A 19,751-nucleotide genomic window follows, 5' to 3' on the forward strand; every position below is an offset into this window, starting at 1 on the left:
GCTCTCTGGAGACGTTCTTTCGTGAAGGGCCCAACATGGAGCACCTATTGAGTGCCAGGCACTGGGCTTGGCTCCAGTTTTACAGACACGAATAAGACCCAGGTAGTCTCTGCCTCCAGGGAGTTCATGGTCTAGTAGTGAACACAGCCAAGCAAAGAAATGACCGGGAGACACGGAGGTGCTTTGGTTAATGCAAATGGCTATGGAGCCCAAAGAAAATTCACACCCTTTGGTGGAGTGAGGTGGGGTCAGGGGGACTCTAGCTCTAAGCCAGTTCTTTCATTTATTTTTTATTAAAAATATTTTTTAGGGGCACCTGGGTGGCTCAGTCGGTTAAGCGTCCAACTTCAGCTCAGGTCATGATCTCACGGTTTGTGATTTCGAGCCCCGTGTCGGGCTCTGTGCTGACAGCTCGGAGCCTGGAGCCTGCTTCGGATCCTGTGTCTCCTCTCTCTGCCCCTCCTCAACTTGTGCTCTGTCTCTCAAAAAATCAGTAAGTGTAAAAAACAATAAAAAAATATTAAAAAAATGTTTTTTAGTAGGCTCTAGACCCACTGTGGGGCTCGAACTGACAACCCCTAGATCAGGTGTTGTATGCTCCACGGACTAAGCCAGCCAGGCTCCCTGAGCTGGTTCTTTTAAAGGTAAGAAGTTATTCACCAGGTAGAAATGAGGGGAAAGAGCCTTGGGTTTGGACGGAATTGGAGAGTTTGGGGAAACACGAGAGGCGCACAAGGGCATGCTATCTAGAGAAAAGATATCCATTTGGAGTGGCCTGTGGTGCAGGGGGCACCTGTCAGCTCCTGACTTGACTTTCAGCGTGGGTCACTTTAGCTCTCCCAGCCCTGTTGCAAAAGCCCACCTGCCCTCCCCCCAATTCTTACCATAACCAGCACCACGGTTTTCTCTGGTCAGAGAGCATCAACCCCCATCTTGCTGAAGTCAGGGGATGGCCCTGAAGAAGGCATGGGACCAGCCTGAGCTAGTCTGAAGGCAGATGCAGAGACAGAACCCTGAGAGAGACAGTGGTCCAGGAGCCTGAGTGACGAGGGGCTGTGGAGGGTCCACACAGCCCTGGAAGCCACAGCCTGCAATGCCGCTGAAGCCTAGAAACACCTGCGTGTCCCTATTCCCTTCTCGGGCATGAAAGGAAGCCTTCCGGAGGGGAGGGCAGAAATGGGGAGAGCTGGACCTCTCCCTGCTCCTCAGACTCAGGAAGCAGAACTTCGGGGAAAGCAAAAGGGGGGTTTCCAACCCCCCCCCCCAGAAGCCTTGTTTCTATGACAATGCCTCCCAGCAGCTGGGCTGTTAGAAGGGAAAGCAAAAGAATCATCATTGCTTGCCAGAGCCCGAAAGTAGCGTCTCATCTTCCATATGTGGCTCTGGCCGTGACCCTGAAATGCCAGGGTCGGTGATGGGGGAGTGTGCTCTGTGTACTCTGGCCAATGAGAGGGCCTGGCATCTCCCTCCCCTGCTGCACCAAGGCCACTGAGATAAGAGGCCCAAAGAAAGGCTCCAGAGGAACAGCCTGGCTGTGCTCATTCTAGAGAGTTCCAGGTGCCCATCTTTCTCTGCATTATCGCCAGGCGGTCAGAATGTATCCTTCAGGCACACACACCCTCCCGCTCTCCTTCGCTGAGAGGCTGCCCCTAATGAGTTCAAACTTCCTTCCTCTGAGCTCCACACCCTGGATCTCATATTCACTTGTTTTTTCACAAATGTTTATTGAGTTCCTATGGTTTGGTAGCTGCCGGGCTCGGGGGAGAGTGCAGCAGACCACGCGGATACGCGTCTGTCCACAGAAGGCCTGTAGGCTGGTAGGTGAGACAGACAGCAATGAGATGATCACAAAGCATCTGACCGCACGGAGGGCAAACGCTATGAGGACAGGAGGCCCTGAGAAAGGATGGCGGGGGAGGCCCCAGGGAACCCCTTGCCTGAACTCTGGGCTGAAGGCTGAGCTCAATGTGGCGGGGACACAGGGGCCTGTGCTTGGGCCGCTTCACCCACTAGTTTGTCCTACTTGTCCGTTTCCTCACCTGAACTCAGAGGAGGGCACAGAGTAGCCCCCAGCAGTATTTGCTGGGAGAACGGAGCCCAGTGTCTGTCTGATGAGGAAGGATGCCATATCTGGGCGCCGAGAGGGCGATGAGGTCAGTGCCTGATGGAGACTGGCACAGGCAGGAAATGAGGTAGGTGTGGCAGGAAGGGCCAGGGGCACAGGCCTCACCAGGAATCGGCATTCACATCCCTTGTATTCCCACAGTGACACCGGCTGGGGCAGGAGCTCTGGGAGAAGGTCCAGCTCCTCCATGGCTCCCCCTGCCTCCCTCTGGTTCATGGAGCCCACTGGGACAACCCTCAGCACCCTCTCCCCTCTCCTCTCTTTCATCCTCTCCCGTGGGGCACCTATGACCTGGAAGGCACTGGGGAAACAGAGGTGAAGCAAGACGGCCAGGTGGCAGGCCACTGCAACAGACGAGGTAAATGATGGTGCGGGCTTGGGCTGGGGCGACAGCAGAGAAGGGGCGAGAAGCAGTTGGAGTATGAGAGAAAGAGGAGTCTCAGATGCCACTGCATTTCCTTGACCTGAGCAAGGGGTCGAGCGATGGGGAGGGGGATAAGCAGTTCGGTTTCCAACATTTTTAGCTGGAGATGGTCTAGTAGATGCTGAGGTGGAACCCCGGGTGTGGACATTATAGAGCTAGTGTCTTGAACGACTCTGAATTCAAATATACTCTGGAGCACACAAATCCCTTAAAACTGCCTATAAGGCCCTATGTCGTGCATTCTCAACAGGGACAATACTGCCCCCGAAGGGGGAGAGAATTAGCTCTTAGGGAGCAGAAATATCTTACGCTTTCACGTGTACATATAGTACATAAACTGTAAGTAGCAGTATCTCTTATATTCTTACTGGACTTCATGGACGAAATGGATAAATTCTTAGAAATACACAGCCTACCAAGACTGAATCATGATGAAACAGAAAATCTGAACAGACCAATTACTGGTAAGGAGATTGAATCAGTAATCAAAAACCTCCCAACAAACAAAAGTCTAGGACCAGACAGCTTCACCGGTGAGTTCCACCAAACATTCAACAAAGAATTAAGGGACCAATCTTTCTCAAACTCTTCCAAAAGACAGAAGAGATGACTCTTCCAAACTTACTTCGCAAGGCCAGCATTACCCTGATACCCAAACTGAAGATGCCCCAAGAAAAGAAAATTATAGGCCAACATTCCTGATGAACATAGACACAAAAATCCTCAACAAAATAGGAGCAAACAGAACTCAATAAAACATTAAAAGGATCATACACCACAAGCAAGTCGCATTTATTCCAGGGATGCAAGGATGGTTCAATGTCCACAATGAAGGATAAAAATTATATCATCTCAACAGATGCAGAAAAAGCATTTGACAAAATTCAATATCCATTTATGATAAAAACTGTCAACAAAGTATAGAGGGAATGTGCCTCCACATAATAAAGGCCCACAGCTAACCTCATACTCACTGGTGAAAGCTTTTCCTCTAAGATCAGGTAAAGACTAGGATGCCCACTCTTGCCACTTCTATTCAACGTAGCACTGAAAGCTGTAGTCAGAACAATTAGCTAAGAAAAAGAAATAAAAGGCATCTGAATTGGAAAGGAAGAAATACTTAAATCTATCAAGTTAAACACAAGTTATAAATCTTTTGTTCTGTGAATATGGTGAATGAGAGAATAAATGTCTTTTAATTTTGAAAAAGAAAGGGAATGGAAGAAGTAACACTGTTGCTATAATGCAGAGAACGTGATATTACATACAGAAAACCCTAAAGACCCCATCAAAAACCTGTCAGAACTAATAAACAAATCCAATAAAGTTGCAAGATACAACATCAATACGCAAAAGTCTGTTATATTTTTTCTTTTTTTTTTTTAAGTTTATTAGAGAGAGAGAGAGAGAGAGAGAGCAAGTGGAGGAGGGGCAGAGAGAGGGAGACAGAGAATCCCAAGCAGGCACTGCCTTATTAGTGCAGAGCCTGATTTAGGGCTCGAACTCATGAACCATGAGATCATGACCTGAGCCGAAATCATCAAACGTTTAACCGAATGAGCCGCCCAGGTGTCCCTGTTGTATATTCTATACTACACTAATAATGAACTATCAAAAAGAGAAATTAAGAAAACAGTCCCATTTACAATTACATCAAAAAGAATAAAATATGTAGGAATAAATTTAACCAAGAAGTTGAAAGAGCTGTATATTGAAAACGACAAGATATTGGTGAAAGAAATTGGAGAAGACGCTTAAATGGAAAGACATTCTGTGTTTATAGACTGGAAGAATTAATACTGTTATGCTGTCCATACTACCAGAAGCAATGTACAGATTCAATGCAATCCTTATCAGAATTCCAACGGCATTTTTTACAGAGACAGAACAAATAATCCTAAAATCTATATGGAACCATGAAAGACCCTGAAATACCCAGAGTAATCTTTTTTTTTTTTTTTTTTTTTTTTAAAGTAGGCTCCACATGGGGCTTGAAATCATGACCCTGAGATCAAGACCTGAGCTGAGATCAAGCGTTGGATGCTTAACCGACTGAGCCACCCAGGCTCCCCCAGAGTAATCTTAAGAAAGGAGAAAAAAGCTGGAGGCATCATGCTTCCTGATTTCCCCGATTAATGAAGACAGTATGGGCACAGCAGAGGAAACCATCCACAAAATGAAAAAGGCAACCTACTAAATGGGAGGAAATATGTACAAATCACACATCTGATAAGGGGCTTATATCCAAAATATATAAAAAACTCATACAATTCAACAGCAAAAAAAAATAATAATTATTATCTTATTAAAAAATGGACAGAAGAGGGGTGGCTGGGTGGCTCGGTTTGCTGAGCATCACACTCTTGGTTTTGGCTCACGGTTCATGATCTCACAGTCCGTGGGTTCGAGTCCTGTGTCAGGCTCTGTGCCCGGGATTCCCTCTCTCTCTCTGTCCCTCCCCTACTCATTTTCTTTCTCTCTCTGTCTCAAAAATAAATACATTTTAAAAAATGGACAGGAGACATAAACAGACATTTTTCCAAAGAAGACATACAGATGGCCGACAGACACATGAAAAGGTGTTCAACATGACTCATCATCAGGAAATGCAAACCAAAACCACAAGGAGAGACCACCTCATACCTGTCAGAATGACTAGTATCGAAAAGACAAATAACAAGTGTTGGTGAGGATGTGGAGAAAAGGAAACCCTCATGCACCGTTGGTGGGAATATAAATTGGTGCAGCCGCTGTGGAAAACAGTATGGAGGTTCCTCAAAAAATTAAAAATAGAACTACCCTATGACCCAGCGATTCTACTTCTGGATATGTACCCTAAGTCAGCAAAAACACTAGCTCAAAAACATATGCACCCCACGTTCACTGCAGCATTATTTACAATAGCCAAGATATCGAGACAACCTAAGTGCCCACTGATGGATGAATGGATAAAGAAAATGTGGTAGACACACACATACACACACACACCAGGAATATTATTCATTCGTAAAAAAGAAGGAAATCTTGCCATTTGTGATGACATGGATGAAACTCAAGGATATTATGCTAAGTGAAGGAAGTTAGACAAAGACAAATTAAAAAAATATATTGTATATAATATATATTTTAAAAACCAAGCTCGTAGATCTAGAGAGCAGGTAAGTGGTTGCCAGAGTTGGTGGGTGGGGTGATGGGAGAAATGCATGAGCTGTTTTAGTTTATCTCTTTAAAGAAATTGAACTAAAAAAAATAAAGCAGAAAAAATATTAAAAAAATTTTTTTGACATTTATTCATTTTTGAGAGACAGAGACAGAGCACGAGCAGGGGAGGGGCAGAGAGGGAAGGAGACCCAGAATCCAAAGCAGGCTCCAGGCTCCAAGCTGTCAGCACAGAGCCCGACATGGGGCTCAAACTCACGAACTGTGAGATCATGACCTGAGCTGAAGTCGGACGCTTCCAGCAGAAAAAAACCTTTTAGGGAGGGGGCAATTGATGAAAAAAGGTTGAGAAACACTGCCCTTGATGGGGGTCTCCACCCCCTGGTCTGTCTCCAGCCCCTCTCCCTCTTGCTCCCAGATCCCTGCCCCAGGACCACTGTGCTCACTGTCCTGCCTGGAATAATCTTCTCCTCACATCCACGTGGTCCATTCTCTCATGATTGATTCAAGTTTCGGTTCAAATGTCCCTATTCTGAAAGCCCATCCCTCCTTGGCTGGTGTAGTGACAGTGGCCTCTTACCTTCATGGCCCTGCGTCCTACGTGATTGGTTTCAGAGCCCCAATGCTTCACAACATTCCTTATTTACTTGTTTATTTGTTTACTGTTTACTGTCTTCCTTGCTGCAACCTAAGTTCCATAAGAAAGGGCTGTCTTATTCCTTACACAATCCCTGCACCTAGTGATGTCTGGCACATAGCTGGTGTATAACATATTAACTGCTGAACGAAGGAATGAATGATGGAATATTCTGGGAGCTCTGCAAAGAAAGGTACCGATCACAACAGCCTGAGGGAGGAGGCTTTGGTTCAGAGTGAAATGAGCCACATTTAGTTTTCTCATGAGGAAAACCTTGGACTCCTCAGAGACATCCCTGCTTGCGCTTACTTTCCAGAAGAAGGTTCCATGGGAGCAGCCTAGCTGCTCAACAGTATAGCTCCCAGGATGGAGATGGAGGCCATGTTTGAATATGGCGGCACTTCCAGGGCCCCCACGGTATGAAAATCATTTGGCAGCCCAGGGCCAGACAACAGGCCCCCCAATTGCCTGGGTACTTCCTTCTAGGGACCCTGAGTTCCAGAAACTCCCTCAGTCACTTCCCCAAAGTCTCAAAGAGGAAAGATAGCACACCATTTAATCGGCCCACTTCTTCCTCTGTAAGTTTTTATTGGAACACCCTCTCCCATACCGCTCCCAGGGAGGAAACCGATCTCCAGCAGCTGGGTGGGCTGCAGAGATGGGGGTTCCTGGGAATTCTTTGGTTCTGTGGTCCCTGTGCTGCAGAAAGACCATCTGGCCAGGAGCATGTGGGACTCCACATCAGGGCAAGATCTGCACTTGTTTTAGATAAAACCACAGACTCGGTTCAGGCCGTCACAGGCCCCCATCCTGTGAGCAGAAGTGCGGGAGCAGATAAACGAAGCATCTTTTTCTGCAGAAGAACAATAGTGAATGATGAGACCATTACCACGACTGGTATCTACTGCAGGCCAAGTCCCGGCCGAGCTCTACTCATCACCACGCTGACAGCCTGAGGTGATACTATCCCCCCATTTCACGGGGAAAGAGAGTGAGGCCCAGGGAGAGGAAGGAACTTGTCTAGGGAGGCAAAGCTTATATGCGATGCGTTGGCATTTGAACCCAAGCATTCTTAAGCCATCCTGAGAAAACGAACTGCTTCCTCTCTGTGTGGGTGTGGCTGTGAGTGTGCATCTGGTCCTAACAGTTTCCACCAACGGGTGTTATTACTATCACACCCAATTTATAGGCAAGAGGTTGAGTAATGTGCCTGAGGTCCCACAAGCGAGTGGCTGAGGTCAGGGACGTAAGCTCTCTCTGCGTTCCTTCCCTTTCCTCCAGGTTGGCAGCACCGAAGCAGTCCAGCCAGCCTGGAGAAGTCCCGGACACCCACTCCCGTCCTCAGAACGTGAAAGACGGGCACGCTGCTGCAGATGGAGAGCGTGTTGGACACAGCTTGTCCACAGAGTTTCCAATACGCATGGGAAGATGCAACAAAGCTAGACAGCAGCTACCGGGAAAACGAACCAAAATAAAAGTGCAAGACATATCACGGGGCGACACGATTAATTGCCAAGTCACTGACATGGACAAATTTAATACTGATGGAATGATTCTGTCTCTATTTCTCAGGCAGACTGGCGCTGGGGTAGAAAGAAGGGAGACCACAAATTCCTTGTGGAATACGGGTTGCTCAAATTGTTACAAAAACCAGGCATTAATTTTGCATGCATTAATCTTATAAAATACAGTAAATATGACAGGCACATAGAGCACAATTGTAGCTCAAACTCAGAGAGGCCCTTTGGTAGCCACAGAAGGCCTCGCGGAGGAAGCAGGTTTTTGTTTTTTGTTTTTAAATGTTTTTATTTATTTTTGAGACAGAGAGAGACAGAGCATGAGCAGGGGAGGAGCAGAGAGAGAGGGAGACACAGACTGGGAAGCAGGCTCCAGGCTCTGAGCTGTCAGCACAGAGCCTGATGCGGGGCTCGAACTCACGGACTGTGAGATCATGATCTGAGCCGAAGTTGGACGCCCAACCGACTGAGCTACCTGGGCGCCCTGGAGGAAGCAGGTTTGAGAAAAGTCCTGTAGGATTGGAAGGGGTGAGGCAGGTAGTCCATACAGCAGAATAATCTGCGTTAAGAGCACAAGTTGGAAAGCCTGGGGCAAGGCCCAGCCTAAGGGTGAGAGGTCTAGCTGCATCCTTCCCCTGATGAAGGGAGGCCATGCTCTTGCCTCCCCAAGGCCTACGAGGACAGCCCAAGCCGGCAACTTGGGTGGGTGGCAGAGTGTCTCTTGGGTGAGGCACCTCTGTCCCATGAAGCTGAGGTCAGCCCTCCCAGCCCGTGAGCTGCAAGGACATGTCACAGTGGCATCTGGCAGACCTCAGTCCACCTGCTACAGATCTGCCTCGATATCCTCTGAGGGGGCCAGAGTGAATTCACTGTTCGGAGAAAGGAGTGGCTCGCCCAAGGTCAGCCTGGTCAGCTGACACAATACTCACCAGCACTCTGAATGCTCCTTCTCCTTCCAGAGGAGCCTGCCCTAGGCCAGCTTGGCCAGCCTGGGCACCCCCTGCACACTCCACTCCCCATCAGCTCCGGCCCCACTCCTGAGGCCAGCTGGCTGACCCCTATGTCCTGCAGAAGCTGAAACCAGTCTGGCCTTGAGCCCAGGAATGCACTGGCCCATGTTATGCACTGGCCCATGTTCCCACATTTTTTTGTCACCCACTCACCTGCCTCCTGCCCCTTCGGGGGTTTCCAGGTGTCAAAATCCCAGATATCAAGGCCCACAGGTGAGGGGCCATTTCCAGACTAATTCCCAAGAGTGAGCCTGGCAGGAAGGGGACTCCAGGATATTCCTTCTGGTCATAAGCTTCTGTTCAGGAGGATTTGGGGGTGACCTCATCTGCTGTGTTCATCAGGCTTGGGCCAGGTCCCACCTAGACTGGAGAGCTTAATCAAGCTGCCACTGGGAAAAAGGAGGTTGGTGAATCGTGCTTCTGGGCCGCTCTGTGGCCTCTGCATGGTGAATCTGACTCAGGGGAGTCGGTAGACAAAGAGTGCAGGTTTGAGACCCCACAGCTCCGGGGCTAAATCTCACTACTTCCTAGGTATTTGTGAGTCTCATCTGTACAGTGGGTATATACATCCACAGCTTAAATAAAATAATACAAGTAAACAACCTAGCATGGTCATGGATATGCCTTGTACCTCTTTCCCTAATAACTAGGTCCACACCAGTGCCTCTAAAAGAAATAAAATAAGCAATAATGAGGTTTTCTTCAGCCACCGCACTAATCCTTACAACATTGCCATCAATGCTCTGAGTCAGTTCCCACCTTACGGACGAGGAGCCCGGTAGCTTCTCTGTGGTCGCACGGCTTGTCAGGGAGAGGTCTGGGCTGGCGCTCACTCGGGACACCGAGAAGGTGGCGCTGCTTTGGTGAGCACTTACTAGGTGCCAAGCTCTGTGCTAAGCACGCTGACCTAGCACATATAAGCCCATACTCATGGTAACCTTGGGTTAGATGGCATCATTACCCCCATTTTAGAGATAACGAAACTAAGCCGGAGAGGAGGTGGGTCACTTGTCCAAGGCCACACGAGTGATAAGCTAGCGTGTCAAGGCTGCCTGACTTCAAAACCCTGCAGTCTGGCCTCCTGATCCTACCAGACCCCGGCCGCAGGGTCAGGGGCTTGAACGCATGGTTCTGGCTGTTCCGTACCCAGCACAGCACAGCTCTCCACCTGCACCTTGACTCTCAGGGATAGGATGGATGTTAAGGCCAGAGCACGGGACTAGAGCCCACTCCTCATGGCCCCTGCCAGCTGGGGGATGGGGCATGGACTCAGTCCTGGCAAAGACCCAAGGTCCTCCTGATAAGGACTGGCAGGAGCATAGGCCGTGGGCACCACACAGGAGGGCCAGTCCTGGGCCTACACTGGAAAGTTAGAAGGCCTCTCTGCCTGTCTTCTCCGTCTCCTCTCGGTGCTAACTGCTCCCCAGGGCTGGAGCCCGTCTCCATCCAGGACCAGCAATGTATCCTCAGAAAGTCACTTAAGTCTCTGAACCTGTTTCCTTATCTATAAAAAGGAAACAAGAGTTCCTAAGTCCCAGGGAGGCTGTGAGGATGAAGGAGGCAATGGATATAAAGAACCTGGTACAGGGGCGCCTGGGTGGCTCAGTTGGTTAAGCGTCCGACTTCAGCTCAGGTCACGATCTCACAGTCTGTGAGTTCGAGCCCCGCGTCGGGCTCTCTGCTGACAGCTCAGAGCCAGGAGTCTGCTTCAGATTCTGTGTCTCCCTCTCTCTCTGCCCCTTCCCTGCTCATGCTCTGTCTCTCTCTGTCTCAAAAATAAATAAAAACATTAAAAAAAAAAAAAAAAGAACCTGGTACACAGCATGGCAAGCAGCAGACACTCAAACATCAGTTTCCTTCTCACCTTCCTTCAGACCCTCAATGCCCCGCACTGCCAGCGAGATGGGCAGGAGTCATAGCCGCCCCTTATATCTGAAGGAGGTGGGGTGAGACCGTGGGGGGAAGGACACCTGGCCCCGATTCAGGCAAGTCCCAGCCATGCCACCTACTAGTCTGTCCTGTGGATGCCTCTGGACTTTAGTTTCCTCATCTATCAAGTGGGGTGAATGATACCTTCCCCGTTCCTACCTACGGGATCAAATAAGGCGACATCTACAAAAAGAGCTCTGTAAACTGTAAAGGACTGTGCAAAGGTCGAAGGTGAATCATAACTACGACACTAACATACACAGCAGCCGCCCCACTATGCCAGGCCTAGGCAATGAGCTTTATTTTTTTTTTAGTTATATTTATTTATTTAGACTGCGTGTGGGTGTGAGAGTGGGGGAGGGGCAGAGAGAAAGGGAAAGAGAAAATCCCAAGCAGGGTCCGTGCTGTCGGCGGAGAGCCTGATGATGTGGGGCTCCCTCCCACGAACCATGAGATCATGAGCTGAGCCGAGATCAAGAGTGAGACGCTTAACCGACTGACACCCAGGTGCCCTGGCAATGCACTTTAAATACATTTTTCCCACTTTATTTTTGTAACCTGGAGGAGGCACGGTTCCCATTATACTGATGAGAGGAGAAGCCCTGAGAGGCCATGTCACTGACCTGAGATCACAGAATAAGTGGCAGAGGCAGGATTTAAACCCAGGTCCTGGTGACTAACGGAGAGGCCCTAGGCCACCTTGTTTCCTACTTGGACTATTCTCCTGCATTGGTTGTTGGTCTGTGCCAAGCCCTTGGCTGTCTTTAGGTGCTAGAGAAGGGACATCCTGAATTCTAATCTGGCTACCATAGACATATTTGCCTCTTAAGCAAATATGAACTTCTAGTTCTGAACTCAAAGGCGGTGTCCCCTTTCAGAGGTACCTAGATAGCATATAGAGGGTGGGGGCTCTGCTGTCCCCGACATACTGAGTTCCTTCAGCCCCGCCTCCACACACTACCCTGCTCTGATCCTCAGGGAGACAAGCTGCAAGTTGGACTGCAGAGGGGGCTGCCAAGGGGGGCCTGCCCAGGAGCCACAGCGGGCCAAGGAGACATGGTGGGTGGGCCTCACCCAGCAGCAAGGGCACTTCCTTCCACCCCCGGGGGCTGGCATAGGAAAGAAACGATAGGTCGCCTTAACCTGGTCTGCTTATTTCCACCATCATCAAAAAGGCACAATTGCCTGAGATTCGTAATTGTCAAGTTAGAATTTTTTCCTGTCTCATAGAAAGGTTTCTGTCTGTTTGAGAAGATCTGTCCCCTTTGGGGTCTCTTCTTATATTTTACCTACTTTTGAGTACCTTGAAGGTATTTTTAAAAACTTAGTAAGTATCTGTTGAATCGCTGAATCTAGATTCTGTCACTGATGGCTTTTCATGATCTAGCCTCTCTCAGCACCCAGGACGGGGCCGGGTCAGCAGGAGAGGGATGGCAAAGGTCTCAGCTGCAGAGGGGTTCAAGTCAGGATCTATGTCGTGGTGGGTGTTGCGAATTCACGTGGGAGACGACCCCAATGGGCAGGTGTTAATTCAACAAACAGTATCCAGGGTTAACCCTGCAAACAAGACGGACATGGGGCTCTAACCTAAGGATGAAACCACCAACACCAAGGTCAACTAGAGGTGTCCGAGGCCCAACAAGGTGCAAAGAGGAGAACTTCAGTTAGACAGTTATCGTGCAAGCCCCACCACCACAAGGCCAAGGGACGGCCCTGCCTGCAATGCATAAACTCTCAGTTAAACTGTTCTAACTTTCATCTGCTCGCAACCTTAAAGTCTGACCAAGTGTGTTCACCTTGGTTCCCTTGGCTCACAACTTTCAAAGCTTACAGCCAATTCCGGTCCAAACTAAGCCACAGCTTAAAGCCACAAAAGCAAGGGCCACAGCTCCCAGTCCTCGCGAACCTACTATGCGCCACACATACTGCGCGAACCCTTTACATGTGTGCTGTATAGTTCTCAAAACTCCGAAGTTTGGGTATTATTAGTCCCATTAAAAAAAAAATTTCTTTTGGGGGCACTTGGGTGGCTCAGTCAGGTAAGCATCCGACTCTTGATTTCGGCTCACAGTCGTGAGATGAAGCCCCGCGTCCATGCTTAGGACTCTCTCTCTCTCTCTCTCAAAATAAAGAAATATTAAAAGAAATTCTTTTAGTTAAAGTATACTCGACACACCACGTTACGTTAGTCCCAGGTGTGCAACACAGTGATTCGACAAGCCTACACACCGTGCTGTGTTCATGGCAAGAGGAGCTACTGTCTGTCCCCACACAAGGCTATTATGGTACCACTGACTACGTTCCCTGTGCTGTGTTCCCTTTCATCCCTGTGTATTAGCCCCGTTTTTATAGATGAAGGGACTGAGGCTCAGAGACAAGTAACTTACTCTAGACCACACAATGAGTGACGGGGCAGACATTTTAACCCGGCTTCATCGACTCCAAAGCCTCTGGTCTTCCCTTCCGTCAAGCTCTTGCTCTAACCAGGCCTGGCCAGGTAGGTCCAGCCGACGGCTCCCCTCTGCAGCCCACGCACTGGTCTCCCTGCTGGGTGCTTACCGAGGAGGTGCTTGATGATGGCTTGGTTGTGTTCCCAGAGGTTGCTAAAGGTCCCCCAGCGTGAGTGGCCGTCAGGCACGGGGTTGGCTTTGATCCAGCCGCCACAGGCGTAGGTGAAGAAGTCCTGGCAGGGGTCCACCGTGGGGTCCATAGAACTCAAGATGGAGCTGGTCACAGAGATGCAGGCCTCACTTAGGCACACTGGGGGGGTTCCTGGCAGGGGTCAAGGATAAGAGGCCAGTGAAGGGCAGGGAGAAGGCTGTGGGAATACAGTGCAGGTGGCCTGGGGTGCCATGGCCCACCCCAGCCTTGACCAACTGGATTTGGAGCCGGATGGTCACTAGACTTCTAGAGACAAGTGATTTCGGTAGATTAACAATTTCCTGGCTTATAAAATAAGACTTTTTTTTAGCTCCCTTTTTAAAATGCTTTCTGTGGCTCGAAAAGTACCCAGAACAGAGGTGTTTCTCTTAATCCGTCCTTCCTTTCATAAATATTCATTGATTTTTTTTTTATTATTCCCTGATGCTCAACAGGTTGATTCACTCATTCATGCAATCATTTATTCAACAAAACGATTACTGAGTTTCTTCCAGGGTCTTATTGAGTATGGTGTGACAGTGTGTGTGCGCAGGTGTGTGTGTGTGTGTGTGTGTGTGTGTGTGTGTGTGTGTGTGTGCGTGTGTGCGGTGAAGGATATAAAAGGCATAGTCTTTCCTTCAAGAGCCAATAATTTAGCTGGGGATACAGACATTATACAAGAAAAGTTAAATCACGATGGGAGGAGAAATGTCTGTCATTTATTCTATAAACATAAACTGAGTATATTTGGTCCATGACAACTGGGTGATACAGACAATATGGTGCCAGGACTTAAGATGAAGGAGAGCCTATTAGGAACAGAAAAAACTATGACAAATCATTCCCACTGAGTACAAGGTGGGAGATTATCTCATTGACTCTCAAAGAAACAAAAACAAAACAAACCTAAGAGACCATTTTGCTCAAGGCCATTTTTATATACGAGGAAACTGAGGCACAGAGAAGTTAAGTACCTTGTTCAATAGCCAAGGTACCCCATCCTTTTTCTGTTCTGTCTCCTATAGGCCTGGAGGGGTGCTATCCCAGCAATGACAGGAGGCATCTGCCAGGTGCCTCCCTAAGGAGGGGTGGTAACCGGGGCAGGTGGGCCATGGGGAGGGCCACCGGCTACTGTAAGTGCCCCCAGTGAATCAGCTGCCTCTGACCTGGCTCTCCTAGGACATGGGGCAGAGGCAGTGAGGGCTCATCGAAGGTCAGAGGCAAGAAGAGGGGCCGGACCCCTGCCTCAGCATTGGTCAGGGGGCTCCAGCAGAGGAACTAAACTGGGCAGCCTTAGCAGCCAGAGATCCAGCCTCGTGACTAAGAACACAGGCCCAGCTGGATCGTCCGCTGACATGCCACACGGGCAACAAGAGGGACTTTACACACATGCGTTATCTCATTCAGGTCTCACTGCAGACAGCAGATACGGCTGTGACGCCCGGTTCAAAGAGAAGGAAACTGAGGCTCTGTGTGAATGAATGGAACGCGTTCACCCGGCCGAGGGGGAGAACCGAGGCTGAACCAGCTCTGTTCTGCTGCAGCAACTCCAAGGCCAGGTTCTCAGTTTTCCCTCACCGCCTCTTTGCCGGTCACATCGGGTCTGGGGCGGCCCTTCTCTCAAGTTCAGCATCCCTACCACACAGGGAGGAGCGTGGCAGGGCCGGGGCTGGAGGCTCTGAGACCTGGGTTAAATCCCAGCTTTCTGATTCTGGCTGAGACTTGTGCAGGTGACCTCATCTCCCTGAGCCTCAGTTTCTCCACCTAGAAGCGAGGAAGCACAGTGGACCTGACTTCACTGTGATGATGGCCGCCTTCGTGGCTGGGCCCGATGTTCCCAGCCCAACCTTCAGAGAGCAGGAAAGGATACAGAGTCTGGCACCAGCCCGGCTGGGGTGGCCTGTGGGCTTTTTAATATCCGATGACAGGCACCAAGTCTGGCAGGGCTCACAGGAGCCACACGATAGCAGAAAAATCAAGGTAGCCTTATTGTGAGGTAATTACTTGTTTGGAGAGAACTATGCAACAATTACAAATTACCAGCATGTCAGGCAGGAAAACAGAGAAAGGAAGCGGCAGGAATACGGTGCCATTTAACTGTCTCTAGGTGAGACCATCTCAGTTCCAAGTCGCACGGCCCACTCCCCACTAAGGAAAATACATTTCCTAGAATCTTTAGGGTGGGTGGGGGGAAGGGGAAGAGCGTTTCTGCGTAGTTTGAAAAAGCCTATTCACTATTATGGTAGAACTTCATATTCGGGAAAGGAAAAGAATACCTATTGTTTTTATACAACAAACTACAGGAAGGGAAGCCTGACAAAATCTTGGCTTGTGGGAATGCCCAGAAGACAGATTGCAAGATGGTGATTCTTGGGGAACAAGACATGTCAGAATCTGCATGCCAGCGTGCGTGGGAGAGACGGTGGGGGCGGGGGGGGGAGATCCCGGATGAATGGTTTTTGAGGTTATCATGAGAGGACTTGGGTTTAAACACAAAAGAAGAAACCAGTCTCCAGGAGTTACTCTGAGAGGCCTGAGTTCTTCACGAGAGCACCCAGTCTGCTAGGTACCAAGCTAGTGCTTAAGCAACAATCATTGGTTGTTTACCTGCTTAATGGTTTGTAGATCTTTTCTCGCTATTCCTGACCCACCCAGCGGGGGCTTAACACGTATTTGATCAATTAATTGTTTCCAGGCCCCCCCACCATCTAACATCGCGGTCAACACTTTCAAGGCTTCAGCTGTTGAGGAAAACCTTTCCAGATCCTCATTCTTTGCTGGGCCCCTTGGCTGGCTGCCTGGCTGTCCGCTCTCTGAGCACAGACTATGCTGTGTCATGACTGTCTCCCTGTCTCCCTCCCCAGCTGGAACGTGAGCTTGAGGGTAGGGCCAGCACCTTACTCACATTCATATCGCCTTTGCTCGGCATGGTACTTGGTACCTAACAGCTGTCCGACATGTGTTTGTTGAATGAATGAATGAGTGAATGGAATGAGCTTTGTCCAGGACTTGGTCACCACCTGCAGAGGCGGAAAATATTTCTTCCTTTGAGGATGTGTGCGATCAGTCGAGAAAGCAGGAACAGCCCCAGATCTAGTTCATAGACACCTGTCTGGGCAGTGCTGGGCCTCAACACCGAGTAAGACACTTAAGAATATTTTCTGGGAGAATCGGTGTGCTTTGTTGCCACTGTTTGTAAAGCACCTGCAAGTTTCTGGAAAGCGGGGTGCAGCGTGAGGGTAGACAAATATGTATGTATGTAAGGGCCCAGACATAACTTTGAGATGGTCTTTCAGAATCATTAGAGAATGTGCTTCGACTAGCCTGATGTTTGCTCAGGTGTGGCCAATGCCAGCACCTGCTGACAGGCATGGGTGTACTGTCAATATCTGGGGTGGCCACTGCTTTCCCTGGTCGAGGCAGCCAATGAAGACACATCAGTTGTCTCAGGGCTCATGAGATCCCCCATCCAGGCCCACCTGGGGGGAGAGGTCCTTTCATCCCGGTCCAGACTGGGGACCCCCTCCTGCGGTCCTCAGGGGGCCCTGATACAGGCCGAAGCAAGACTGCTCCCTGTGGGCCCCACCTGGGATCCAGCCCTTGGCGGCTCCCTTCTAGTTTCTGGGAACTCCTGGGGCACTCTCAGAGAGCCTGATCGAAGGGGCTGAAAGGATGACTCGGATGAGGTCCTGCCCTCTCTCCAGGCCCTCCAACTCCTTCCCCCTCCTAGTCTAACATGGCCAGCCATGCAGGCCAGCAACTTCATAGGGGGGAAGGCCCAGAGAAGCCTGGAGTGAATGCTCCCAGATCCCATGAGGGGTCATAATCTCTCTGACGGGATGAGTAATCAGGTGACCAAGTAGGTGGGGTTGGACCCCGAGCAAAGCCCCCAGAGGCTGCTCAGATGGACCATCTGCCATCGGAAAGCTAGATGTTGGGGCACAAGGGTGTGAGAGACCCTGGAATCGGCAGGACTCCCCATCCTTGTTTCTTATCTTGACTCCACCCTTTCCAGTTCCATAAGTGCTTACTGAGCATCAACTCTACATCAAGTACTTGACTAGATCCTCTCAGCCAAACACAGACGGCCAGCCTCAAACCTGACGGCAGGATCAGAGGGGCCCGATCACGCCGCTAAACAAGCGGCACATGATAATAATGTGTACAAATGAAGTACACAGAGGGCGGCGGGGCCGTGACAGGACAGCTGTTCTGGGGGTTCTAACACGCACTGGGGTGCACCCCAATCACAAAGGCAGGTGGGGCGTGCCAGCCTCCAGTTGAAATCCGGCTGCCCTAGTCACTTCTGCACCAGCCATGTAACCTTGAGCAAGTCACTTTGTCTCACTGCCTCAGTTTCCCCAGGTGTAAAACGGGGCCCAAAGTAACCACACCTCAAAGGGTTGCTGTGAGGAGGAAATGAGATTATGTGTGTGAAGGAGAGGTGGGGTGTTGGGCCCACGGAAAGTATTAAGTAAACGGAAGCTATTGTTGCTATTTTGTTGGAACTAAGGATGATGGACGGTGCCAGACTGTGCATCTAATCAGCCCACATCCTAACAATAACAGCACTCAGAGCTCAGGTTAAAGAAGTCCTAATAGGCACCAGGTATTTGATAGACATTATCTCTAATCCTCAGAGCCAGCCCCGAATTGGGACACCATTTTCCCCATTCACAGTAGAGAGGACACAGGCTCTGGGAGACTAAGTGACTTGTCCAAGGCCACACAGACAATGAACGGCTGGGCCAGTGTTTGGACTCACGTCCAAAACCTTTACACCACCCACGCTGTCCGCCTCCCGTGTCTCAGTCCATCTCAGCACCGAGCCGCCCAGACCCACTCTATCCTTGGCCTTGAAGGCCAGTCCCGGCTTGAGCAGGGAAGCCCTCTTGCACAAGTAGCTGGACAGAGCCGAAGGCAGGAGTGAGTCAGGCCCACATCGAAACACAGAGGCACCTACTTGTCCGGTATTGAATGCCCAGGGCTGCCAAGCAGGCCACCAGTCCGGCCGCCAGAAGTGCCACCAGCACCACCAGTCGCTTTTCCATCTGGGTCCGTGCAGCCCAGCATCTCTGGCCACTCCGGGGGCTGCGGAAGTTCACCTGCAGGGAAGGAGGCAGGAGGGGCGGGGAGGACGTGAGCCTGGGCCCCCCCCTCCCCAGGAGCAAGGGGCTCCTCAGCAGGCCCGGGCCCCGGGGAGCCATCAGGGCTGCCCTTGGCCTCAGGGGTGGTCCGGTTCCCACGGAATCAGTCCTAATCCAGGAAAGGAAAAGCCACCCTGCTCAGCAGCTCGGATTAGCTCCTAAATGCTAGAGTCAAGCCGCTCAACCCAGCCGGACTTGTGTTTTTTGTGTTACCCGATACGGGTCGAAGAAAAAAAAAAGAAGAGCTCTTCCCTGTTTCTCCAGTAAGGAGTTCAAAAAAGAACAGGATGTTTGGACTTGGCATCCAGTGAGCGTCCAGCTGGGCTCTTCTCAGAGCCCCCGCACCGGCAGGCCAGGATGACACAAGCACAGCTCGCGCTTCCCAGGAGTGCGGACATCCTTAGCTCATTGCTCCGAGTCCCGTGAGGGCTGTGTTATTAGTTCTCCTTTACAGATGACGAAACCGAAGTTCAGAGAGGGTGAGACCCCTGCCTCTCATCACACAGCTAAATGGGGAGAGATGGGGTTTGAACCCACGTCTGTTGATTCCAGAGCCTACCAGGGGATCAGGGACTCGAGTCTGGGAAGTGTCAGGGGAGATGCAACGGAGAGATAGCTCCACTGAGGCAGGCCCTCAAAGGGAGGAAAAATGTCCCCGGCCTAACAATCTAGCTAAACAGGAAGGGAGGCACAATGAGAGGAAGTGGAGGGCGTGGCAGGGCCCTTAGGGCTGAGGAGAGACAAACTGGCCAACAGCACTCAGAGCCCTCAGCCCAGGCCTTCACACCCCAGACCAGCTTGGGGGAGCCCCCCCTCCATTCCAAGAGGTGCTTCCTGCAAAAGCCAGGGCCACAGGACAGGAGGCGTCCCCCAAAGGTGGGGCTCGGCTTAGTGACACGGTGGTGTGCCAAGAGCTGAGCACCGGCTCAGGGCCATGTTGGAAATGCTGGGAGGAAGATAGACTCCCTCGCTTTCAGCTGCTCACAGTCCAGCAGGAAGGCAGATACAGAAACAGACTAGGGTGGGAAGGGGTGGGGGTGGGGGCGTCCAGTCAGGGAAGGCTTCCTGGAGATGCAGACGCCTGTGCTGGGTGTTGAGGAGTAAGTAGGACTGGCTGGCTGATGGGGAAAGAATGGAGAGAGGGGGCAAGGCCTAGATCCTAA

The 19,751-nt window shown here is 50.4% G+C and overlaps 1 protein-coding gene and 1 long non-coding RNA gene across 6 annotated transcripts in view; one reads left to right on the top strand and one right to left on the bottom strand.

Annotated features, from left to right (window-relative positions):
- The window catches only part of ECE1 (endothelin converting enzyme 1), a 113,742-nt gene that overhangs the window by 33,870 nt on the left and 60,121 nt on the right, over positions 1-19,751 (bottom strand). For all 4 annotated transcript variants that reach the window (XM_045475997.1, XM_045475999.1, XM_045475998.1 and 1 more), the window contains 2 exons: positions 18,405-18,546; positions 13,361-13,573 (listed from right to left, as the gene is read on the bottom strand). In XM_045475997.1, coding sequence (XP_045331953.1) covers positions 13,361-13,573; positions 18,405-18,546 — 355 coding nt within the window. The remainder of the gene's footprint in view (positions 1-13,360; positions 13,574-18,404; positions 18,547-19,751) is intronic.
- Positions 1,747-7,837, top strand: LOC123597336. Of its 2 annotated transcripts, XR_006712087.1 has the most exons (3): positions 1,747-1,817; positions 2,267-2,483; positions 7,627-7,837. It is a non-coding gene; the product is annotated as an uncharacterized LOC123597336 (long non-coding RNA). The 2 variants fall into 2 exon arrangements; XR_006712086.1 differs by lacking the exon at positions 1,747-1,817 and having other exon boundaries at positions 2,040-2,483.

Source organism: Leopardus geoffroyi, chromosome C1, assembly GCF_018350155.1.
Source record: "Leopardus geoffroyi isolate Oge1 chromosome C1, O.geoffroyi_Oge1_pat1.0, whole genome shotgun sequence".
Taxonomy (NCBI): domain Eukaryota; kingdom Metazoa; phylum Chordata; class Mammalia; order Carnivora; family Felidae; genus Leopardus; species Leopardus geoffroyi.